Genomic DNA, 10,199 nt, shown 5'->3' with positions numbered 1-10,199 from the left:
ACTGAAGCAAATTTAGACGGCCTTAGCGGGTAAAGGCATGTGTGTTTTAAGTTTCAGTGAAATAAACTCTTTAAAAACTTTTTTGGGAGGGGGGGTGGAGGTGGGGAATCAAAGAAAGAATGTTTTTCCACAACTCAGATAACACTTTTGCCTTCTGTCCTGTGGTGAGCCCCCATGCACCTTTTAGAATGTTCTTAGGAGCAGTCACACTGCCCGGTGGTGCCTGACTCCACAGCTGGCCTGCGTCTGGACTACATTACAGCTGTGTTAGGGTTTGTGTCCTCCCTCCTTCCCTCCCTCCCTGGGGCGTCATTGGCCAGGCACAGAGAAAATACGGAAGGAAGCTGATTCTGCTCTGAGTTCTGCAGTGGGATTGCATACCCCAACCCACCTCCCCTTCGAGGCTTCTGGAGAGGTCTCCAGTCCAAGGCACTGGAGGCTAAGGTGAGGGCTGCCTAGGCTCAGGAACCGAGAACTCGGAGAACTCGAGCCAAGAGGCCACGACCCCCGGTGAGCCGCCAACAGGGCGCAGTTTAGGAGCTCTGGAGCCCCGGCTGGGCAAGGGAGCCAGCGCAGGCGCAGCAGGAAGCGCCCCCGGACCCGGCCCGCCGAGCTCAGGGAGCAGTGTCTGGGAGGGACAGGGTGGCGCCGGGCCAAGACTGCCCGCACAGCTCACCTCGTCCTGGACCTGGGAGGGGCGAGGCACCGCCCGTGGGACTTCGGATGCCCCGCCCGCCCCCTCTATGGTCCGGGCCGAGAGAACGGCAGCATGAGAGCCGGTGCCGCCCCTCACGGCCGGTGGACGCGTGGCGAGCCGCGGCCGCCGCTCCTGGGCGCTGCATGGGGACCCCAGGGGCCCGGCGACGCGCACAGCATGGAGTCTGGGGACTACCCCGACGCTCCTCTGCGCTGGCCGCAGCGGGGTTGCTATGCACCGCGTTGACCGCTTGCTTCTGCTGGGGACAGCTGCCGCCGCTGCCCTGGGCGTCCCCAGCTCCAGCACGCCCGGTGGGCGTGCTGCTCTGGTGGGAACCCTTTGGGGGGCGCAGCGGCTACCCCAAGCCTCCCCCTGATTGCAGCCTGCGATTCAACATCAGTGGCTGCCGCTTGCTCACCGACCGCGCGGCCTACGGGGAGGCTCAGGCAGTGCTGTTCCACCACCGCGACCTTGTGAAGGGACCCCCTGACTGGCCCCCGCCCTGGGACGCCCAAGTACGGACGAATGAGGCGCTGGAGTTACGCGTGTTCGATGACCGGGAGGGAGCAGTGATACTAGCTGGCGAAGCTCTGGAGACTGCAGGCTCTAGACCCCCGGGTCAGCGCTGGGTGTGGATGAACTTCGAATCGCCCTCCCATACCCCGGGGCTGCGCGGCTTGGCGAAGGACCTCTTCAATTGGACACTGTCCTACCGGATCGACTCGGATATCTTCGTGCCCTATGGCTTCCTCTATCCCAGGAGACATCCAGCTGACCAGCCAACGGGCCTGGGTCCTCCGCTGGCCCGCAAGCGGGGACTGGTGGCCTGGGTAGTGAGCCACTGGAACGAGCGCCAAGCACGGGTCCGTTACTACCGCCAGCTGAGTCAGCACATCTCTGTGGACGTGTTTGGCCGGGCGGGACCCGGGAAGCCATTGCCAGCCAGCGGGCTGCTGCACACTGTGGCCCGCTACAAGTTTTACCTGGCCTTTGAGAACTCACAGCACGTGGATTACATCACGGAGAAACTGTGGCGGAATGCCTTCCTGGCCGGGGCTGTGCCAGTGGTGCTAGGTCCGGACCGTGCCAACTATGAGCGCTTCGTGCCTCGTGGTGCCTTCATCCACGTGGACGACTTCCCTAGCGCTGCCTCTCTTGCTGCCTACCTCCTCTTTCTCGACCGAAATGTGGCTGTCTATCGCCGCTACTTCCATTGGCGCCGGAGCTATGCGGTGCACATCACCTCTTTCTGGGATGAGCCATGGTGCCGGACATGCCAAGCTGTGCAGATCTCTGGGGACCAGCACAAGAGCATCCGAAACTTGGCAGGCTGGTTCGAGCGATGAGGCCATTCTGCTGTGAATTGACTACATCACGTTGGCTGAGTTTTCTAAACACCCAATTTTAATTGATGGGAAAAAGATGAGTTACCAATTAATATTATTTAGCACAAGAATGGGAAAGTCGGAGGCCCTCATGGCTTTTTTTTTTTAACAGAGAGCTGCTCTGGCTCTCTGTTAGGGACTGTAGTGTGCTGGGTGAGGAAGGAGGCCCCTTCCTTACCTGTCAACCATGTGAAGAAGTGGCTTTTCCTTTTGGCTACAGGCCTTATCGGGCATCTATGCGCCCTCTAAAATGTAGATATATTTGTTCTCTGCTCCATGGCTGCTTGGACCAAAGAGGAGCAGACCACTGGTTTTTAAAAGCCCGTGGGTGTGAGATAGTGGAAGGGCTGTGCCCACAGGTGCATTTTTCTTTGGTGGTTGGATCCCTCAAAGCCTCTAATCCTGGAAAAGATAAGAAGCCATTGTCTTCCTTCACCAGCTGTGTAAGCCCCTAGCCCTGTGATTAGAAAGCAGAGGCAAGATTATCCTCAGAGGAAAACTCAGATGAAGATCTGGTGCACCTCACTTCACACTAACAACCTATTCCTGAAAAACTGCATCTAAGTGACACCCCAAAATCCTGGGGCCTAAGGGTGTGCAGTATTTAATTGAAATAAATGGAAAGTCCCTTTACAATGTGAATGACCCTTCCCTCATTATTTCTTCTGTTTTTTTTGTTTGTTTGTTTTTGTTTTTTTTATAGTTTCCTATAACCTGGATTAGGAAAACACTCAAAATACAGATATGGAAAAAAACAGTCTTCTTGCCACTTTCCCAACCAGTGTTTACAAATGGAGGAAAAATGATGTCATGTCCGCAAATTTGTTTATTCTGTGTCTCTGCTGGACCTGAAATTCAACCTGGAATGTTAGTCCTTCAGCAATGTTGACAGTGTTATGCAGAGAAAACAATAAAGATTTTGGTGAACTATGGGTCTGTGCAAAAGGGGGGGAAACCTTTTGTGGCATCTGTATATGGTGGTTTGTTTTTTGTCCATTTTTCCTTAAATGCAACTGAACTAGTGCCTCCCACAAGTTGTCTGTTCTTTGTTAAGTGCTAAGATGTACAGGCTCTCCCTGGAATCTGTATCTCAGCACACTGTGTCCAGTGCCTTTGAGCCTGTGCTGCGGGACCAATCTTGAAGATACAGCCATTGACTTTCCAAGCTCAACAGGTGTCAGGGCATGCCTGCTTGTGTGCCAAATACTGGGCTTGGGCTCCCCAGGGAGGGAACAGAAAGCTGTGAGGAAGTGCCTGCTCTTGGGGGCAACTACAGTCTGTTATGGCTGCAGAGGAACAGGGTCCTTCATTAAACCAGCCAGTTGACTGAAGGCCTCAAGCTATTAAGCTAGGAGCCTCTGTCACTGGTCCAAGATTCATTTGCTGTGTGCCGAGTTCTGCCTGTTGGGTCAGGACGGTTATCTGAATCTTAGATCAGATTCACTTCCAAGGATGTTTGTATGGGCTTTGGCAAAACTCGCTTAGGCCCAGGTGTTTCTAGTCTCTGTCTTCCATAAAAGGAGTAATTAAAAGCTGTGAATAGCAGTGCCTCGTTAACACGTTACAGTGTGGGCAGAACCGCAATTACAGAATACCAGCTGCCCAACAAAGGCAAACGAAAGTTTTGGGGGGATGTGATTGTTGGTTTGTTTGGTTTGGTTTTCAAGACAAGGTTTCTCTGTAGTCTTGGAACTCTCTTTGTAAACCAGGCTTGCCTTGAACTCAAAGATCCACCTGCCTCTGCCTCCCTTGGCTGGGATTAAAGGTGTGCACCACCACGCCCAGCTTAAAAATTCTGTTTTTAAAAATGAGTATTGATGAAATATTGGCCAGGGGTCTCAGTGTTGTTGGGGATCTGCACTGGGCAGTGGAAGAGGCTTCAGGATTGGTAGTTTGTGTTAGCTTTACCTTTCAGCTGGGGGACACTGGCCCGGGGAGTGAACCAAGTGTAGAGTTCCTCTTTTGTGAAGTGAGGATGCTCCATGTTTGGTTGGCAGCTGGCTAAATATATATGTATCTATGAGCATATTTCCTTATTTCTTTGCAGAGATTTTAGGATACCCTCATAGGCATTTTTACCTCTGAAATTAAATTTCAAGATCTATTACAGAACAAATGTAAACTATGAAGGTTAGTCATGTATTGTGTATTTCAAATAAATCCTTAAAGCTGAGCCACATTTTAGGGTCATAGAGTTTCTATTACGCTTGTATTTTCAGATTACAAAACATATGTTTTGGTAGAGTTGTATAATTACATTAGTATGGATTGTTTCGCCTATACTTTTTCCATTAAATCATGTAAAACTAGCCTGTGTTTATGGAATGCTTCTGAATGTGTTGTGTATCTCCTATGACTGCCGTGGCTCTGTGTAAGGCCTAAGTTTTGCTTTCAAACCGATCACAAGTGTAACCTTCTCACCCCTGGATGGCCCTCATTCCAAGAGCACATCTGCAGGGATATTCTCAGAAGAATTTGCTGGCACTAATTAGATTCTTTTGTGTTCCTGAGCCCTCCCCTGACAGTAAGAGGAAGACAGTTAGGGTGCCAGGGTGGCTTCAGGAAAGAGCTTGCAGTGGGGAGCCAGAACCTGAGACAGTGGCCCAAAGTTCTTGAGTTGTATGTAGTTTCCGTTGTATTGCGTGAATGCTGCAGGAAACCATTCTATGTGTGCCCAGGCGTTCTGCCAGTTGGAGGTGCTATGCCTTGCAAAATCCAATCTTTCAAGGCTCTAGAGCACAGCTTAGGACACGTTTTCTGCCCAGGGACAAGGTGAATAGTTCAAGCTTTGCAGGCTGGACACTGGCCTGTGTTCACCTCTGCTGGGGGGTTGGGGTGGGGGGGGTGCAGGAGCAGCTAGGAGGATGCAGGACCCAGGGGGGACCCTAGCTGCTGGCTTTAGCCCTTGAGTCAAGAGTTCACCAACTCAGCGCTCAATGTTTACAGATGACATTTGGGGGAATTTAACTGTTTTTGAAAAAGTATAAACTGAGGCGTCGCTCTTGAAAGGGATTTAATAATTAGGATTTAGGAATTCCGGAGGTGGATGTTGCTGGGCTCCTAGACTCGCTTTGCAACATTCTCTAGTTGTCTGATCTTAGGCAAATTATTGAAGCTTTCTGGGTTTGGGTGGTCTCATCTCTCATTGAGGGCAATCGTGTATGGAGGCACAGAGGGCGTGAAGTAAGACCCTAGACAGTCCTGGCCCGGGAGCATGTGCCTAGAAACTGTTGCTAAGATGACCTCCAGTCCCTCCTACAGAGGGAGGGGCCAAGGTCCAGAGCCTCTAAAGGACTTATGTAAACAAGTGACAGTAAGGTACCTTTTGTGTGTCACACCCCTTGAGTGCTGTCACTTGGAACTGCAAAATAACGGGGGTGGGGGCTGGACAGAAGCTCTAGGGGCCATCTGGTTCCACTTGCTCTCATTCTGCTAATTGGCTCCCTAGAGCTTAGAGAGTTAATTGCCCTCTTGTGGGTTCACGCCCAGGAGCAGGAAACTGGCAGCAAACCAGGGGATGGTGTAGGGGAGGGGAGAGAGAGAGACTCTGGTATTTAGGTTTAATCTGTGCTTGCCTCTGTGCGTATGTACAGATTATATTTCTTAGACACTGAGGAGAGGGGTCGAGTTCTTGGTGTTGAGTTTGGTAAGGACAAGGTGTGTACATTTCAGGTCACTCTTGCCTGTGTCTCAGGGGCCCTTATGCCACACGGTCTCCTAACAAATCCAGCCTTAAACCCACTGTGGTGCCACACACCTGTAATCCCAGCACTCAAGGAGACAGAGGCAAGCAGATCTCTGTGGGTTCGAGGCCAGCCTGGTCTACAAAGCGAGTCCAGGACAGCCTAGGCCACACAGAGAAACCCTGTCTTGAAAAAGCAAACAACAAACAAAACCAAAATAACCCCACACAAACAAAACTATCAAATCCAGTCTTTATGTAAATATACTGAGGTTATTTTGATAAATAACTAATAATAGAAAATGGCTCCTTGTTTATAAGCACTAACAAGTTCTCCTCTGAACCACAGGCATCTTTCTGTTGGTGGGTAGAGTGAGTTCATTGGTCCTGCGCTGGTTTGCCAGTGTGGAGTTCCACCAGGCCCAGCTCAGCTGGTCTCTCTCTACTTCCTTTCTCACTTTATAGAGACTTGTCTGCACGGGTGCACGCTTGGGTTCCAGTTGGGCTTGCTTCCCACAGGCGCCTGTGTCCTCAACGGTAGAGTTACTGGCTTCCATCCACCACATTAAGTGACGTCAATTTTGGGTAGAATAAAGACTGCAAACCTAATGGTGGAATGGCGGGCCGAGAGCAGAAGAGGCAAGCTGCTTTCTTTATAGAGGGCACAAGAGTCACTGAGAGGGGAAAATGTGAAGTTGGAACAAATACTATGGATTCCCTTCTGTCCTCTCCAGCAAACACACAGTGACAGACTCACTTAATTACCAGAGGAAAAGTCACCATGGCCGTCTAAGGGGAACCAGGGATCTCAGGGGAAAAGATTCAAAAGTGTATGGATTAAAAGTGTGAAGGGGGGGGGGGCTGGAGAGATAGCTCAGTGCTTAAGAGCGCGCCTGCTCTTCCAAAGGTCCTGAGTTCAATTCCCAGCAACCACATGGTGGCTCATAACCATCTGTAATGTGATATGGCGCCCTCTTCTGGCCTGCAGGAGTACATGCAAGCAGAGCACTGGATACATAATAATAAAATAAATACATCTTTTAAAAAAAAGTGTGAAGTTGGTGGAGAGGGACATGGAGTCAATGAGAAGCAAGTGAGGAGATGCTGGGCGTGGTGGCGCATGCCTTTAATCCCAGCACTCGGGAGGCAGAGGCAGGCGGATCGCTGTGAGTTCGAGGCCAGCCTGGTCTACAAAGTGAGTCCAGGATGGCCAAGGCTACATAGAGAAACCCTGTCTCGAAAAACCAAAAAAAAAAAAAAAAAAGAGGAGATGATGAATCCAAGGAAAGGGGGATAGAAACAGAAGGGTTGCAGGCCAAAAGAGGCAGGAGGAGGTGGGATGTGTGCACCAGAACGAGGGCCAGTCTAAACAGCCTCTGTGGGCAGATGGGAGTGACATCACAGCCGGACCTTGCTGAACAAGGAATAGATAAACCCAGATTCACTATAGCAGGTCCCCAAATGATTCTGAAGGCAACTATTTTATCTGGAGAAAAATTCAGTTATTGCCCTTCATTTAATTCCAGTTAATATACTTCACCAGCTGTCATTATCAATTTTTAAAGAAACTGACTTTTGCAAATGACTGCCAACATTTTTTTTTTAAAAAGAAAATGAGTGAAGGTGTGTGTGTGTGTGTGTGTAATATAAAGCACATTACATTGCATGGAAAGCCTTGTAAAACTGCTTCGAATAAGATGTAAAGAATTGGATTTTTTGACATTCATTTTGTGATCTTTATATTTTTTAAATGATTGTGTCTTGGGACAATGAGATGATGGCCCAGTGGACTGGCCACCAGCCTGGTGACCAGAGTTTGATCTTTAGGCCCCCAAGTGGTACAAGGAACAAACTAATGCCCTAAAATTGTCCTTTGATTTCCAGTTGTGTGTATGGCATGCTCATGCCCACACACATATAGAATAAATGAATAAGTGAATGTATTTTTAAATTGCTGAGCCTTATCTAATCCTTCAGCAAATAGAATGTCCCATTAGACCACAGGCTAAGCAAAGTCAGAGAAGTGGACTGCTAATAACTAAATGTGTCTGGGGTGCTCGCTATGTGCAGGCTCTGCACTAGGACTCGGAGATGAAAATACAATGAAGGTGAGGATGCTCAGACTTGTATGTTCTCACGGAGGAGGTGGAGATGTAGACAACGTGAGTAAAAACTCCTGAAAAGAAGCTGCATCTGGCTGTGAATGAAAAGCCCTGGAAGGAGACTGATAGGCAGATTCGAATTTCAGTACTGTGGAGAGACTAGAAAGTGGCAGGTCCAGAGGCTAATTATCCTCCCTGGGGTTAAGGTCTTGTCCTCCAGATCAGCCATTCCTTGCTGTGTCAGGACTAATATCTTTGACAACTGACTTAAAAATTAACTTTGAGAATCTATTAATTTAGCAGGCAACTAGCTTCTACCAATGCAAAAAGCTAAAAAAAAAAAAAGTCATCAGGTAGCATTTTGAGCCGTCCCAGCTTTTGAATATTCTAAGAAGCAGGAGGAATTAAATTTTTTTTTTTCTGCTGTTGCTTTAAATCCCTGCTTACCATATCCCTTTTCTTTGTTGTTTAGACACCTGGCAGGGCCTTCCTGTTGCTGGAAGGAAATGGTTCAGGCTGTTCTTATCCAAGAGGTTGAAACGGCTGGTGCCCCAGCAGCTTTGCTGTGGTGCTGTTCCAGACTTCAAGTCTTTTCAGTCAGTGTTATCTGACATTATTCCTATGGTGACGTGAACACCCCAGATACAGAAGCAACAACAGACCAAAGGGCACCACCAAAGTCCAACTTGGTGGACCAATGAGTTTGATTGGAGTTACTTACAGGAACATGGATGCGGGGTAACTGTAGGAGCAGAAACGACTCTAAGGTGCATCACCGGAAGTCCACATCAGCATGGGTGACCTTGATGGGGGCTGGAAACCTGGCGCTTACTACCCAGCTCCAGGTCGCTTTCCAGGTTGGGACAGTTCGGTTGGTCTGAGGCTCCTAATGGACCTCCTCTTGTCTGAGAGTGTCTCTCAGCTCTCCTTTACAGCTTCCACATGGTTGAGAACCGAGAGGGCTAGCATATCTGGTCAGTTTTAGGAACTTGGCGAAGCCTTTGAGTTGTTTACTTCCTGAGCCCCAGAGTTTGCTTGCAGGATGGAATGTTTCATCTTCTGTGGTGTTTCACATCCTTCCAAACGCTGTTGATTGAACATTTGGAGTTTCTCTCCAAACCCACAAGGTTTCCACCTCAGAGAAAGCTATCGGCTCACTTAGGACGCTCACAGCCGATTGCTGGACACAGTCCCTGGAGGTCCCCAGTACAGTACTGTTCTGCCTGGACAGATTGTGCAGTGACTCATCCGTAGTCACACAAGCAGCTCTGTCCCCAGTGATGTCACCCTCGAAGCTCTCCCTCATCTCACCAGCTCCGTGTCTCTTAAGAGTTCTCAAGGCCCCGCACACACTTTAAAAACTATACTTTTAAAAACCATTTTTATTTGTGCGCCTGTATGTGCACCTGGAGGATGCAGGAGCCCCCGAAGGCCAGAGGAGGGTGTCAGGTCCTCTGAAACTGGAGTTCTAGACAGTTGCGAGTCACTGTGTGGATACCGAGAGCCCAACCCTGGTCCTCTGAAAGAGTAATAGTAAGCCCTCTCCAGCCCCAAACCTAATATTTAAAAGACTGATTCACATTGTTAGAGCCATCTCTCCGACAGCATTCCCAACTTCTTCTGTCGAACGGTCCATCGACTAACCTCCCACACTTTTACTTGCTCTCAGCCCTTCTCAGGGTAGAACCCTCACAACACTCAGATGAACACACTTATGATGGGGTAATTTCTAAAAGCTAGGAGCAGAGAGATACATCTTCAAAATGATGTACTATAAGCTGGGTATGTATTGCAAATGAGGGAGCATTGAGGAAAAGAAAGTGCCAGGAGGGGACAAAAAGAAACACATACTGCGAGAGACAGAGTCAGAAAGTCCCGCGATGCTACTCGAGGCCCACCCCCGCACTCCTGCGCCGCCCCACGTGCTCTTGCGCGTTCTGGGGGTCCACGGCGTGCCCGCCCACGCTCGGGTGCTGTTTGCCACAACCATCTCAGGAAGCTAAATACTCTCAATCTCCTAGTCACAGCCTCATCATCACCTTGCAGGAGAGGAAACGTGTTGAGGCTCAAGAGCTCGGGAAAGTCTCTGGGTACCCAGGAACATGAGTGGCCGGGCCCGTGTGAGGGCGCGAGGCAGCACCCCAGGCCACAGCACAAGGGCAGTGGGGGATGCTCCAGGAGACCTCACCGTGAGTGTTTCTCCCTCTCTTTCCCATGTGTGTCCCAGGCAGCGCTTTCCTCTGCACGCCTCTGTTCGCTGACTTCTTTAAGGCTTTTTTTGGGGGCGGGGGGGGGGGGCGAGGGGAGGGCGGTTCCCATGGTTTTCTTTCAAG

At 49.8% G+C, this 10,199-nt stretch overlaps 2 protein-coding genes across 2 annotated transcripts in view; both read left to right on the top strand.

The window, feature by feature from the left end:
• Positions 1–310: 310 nt before the first annotated feature.
• On the top strand, positions 311–4,391 carry FUT4 (fucosyltransferase 4). Its single transcript, XM_084781114.1, has one exon. The coding sequence runs from the start codon at positions 724–726 to the stop codon at positions 2,041–2,043; it is 1,320 nt and encodes a 439-aa protein (XP_084637240.1). The 5' UTR covers positions 311–723; the 3' UTR covers positions 2,044–4,391.
• Positions 4,392–9,880: 5,489 nt separating this feature from the next.
• Positions 9,881–10,199, top strand: part of PIWIL4 (piwi like RNA-mediated gene silencing 4) — a 40,018-nt gene continuing 39,699 nt past the window's right edge. The window contains exon 1 of the mRNA XM_084781302.1: positions 9,881–10,055. Coding sequence (XP_084637428.1) covers positions 9,969–10,055 — 87 coding nt within the window. The 5' untranslated portion in view covers positions 9,881–9,968. The remainder of the gene's footprint in view (positions 10,056–10,199) is intronic.

Source organism: Acomys minous (genome assembly GCF_964271855.1).
Source record: "Acomys minous genome assembly, chromosome: 5".
Taxonomy (NCBI): domain Eukaryota; kingdom Metazoa; phylum Chordata; class Mammalia; order Rodentia; family Muridae; genus Acomys; species Acomys minous.
Note: the sequence above shows the minus strand (reverse complement) of the source record. Positions and strands in the feature narration are given on the sequence as shown.

Excerpts from the sequence above, each read along its gene's own strand:
- FUT4 (XM_084781114.1), top strand. The coding sequence starts at position 724 with ATGCCCCGCCCGCCCCCTCTATGGTCCGGGCCGAGAGAACGGCAGCAT.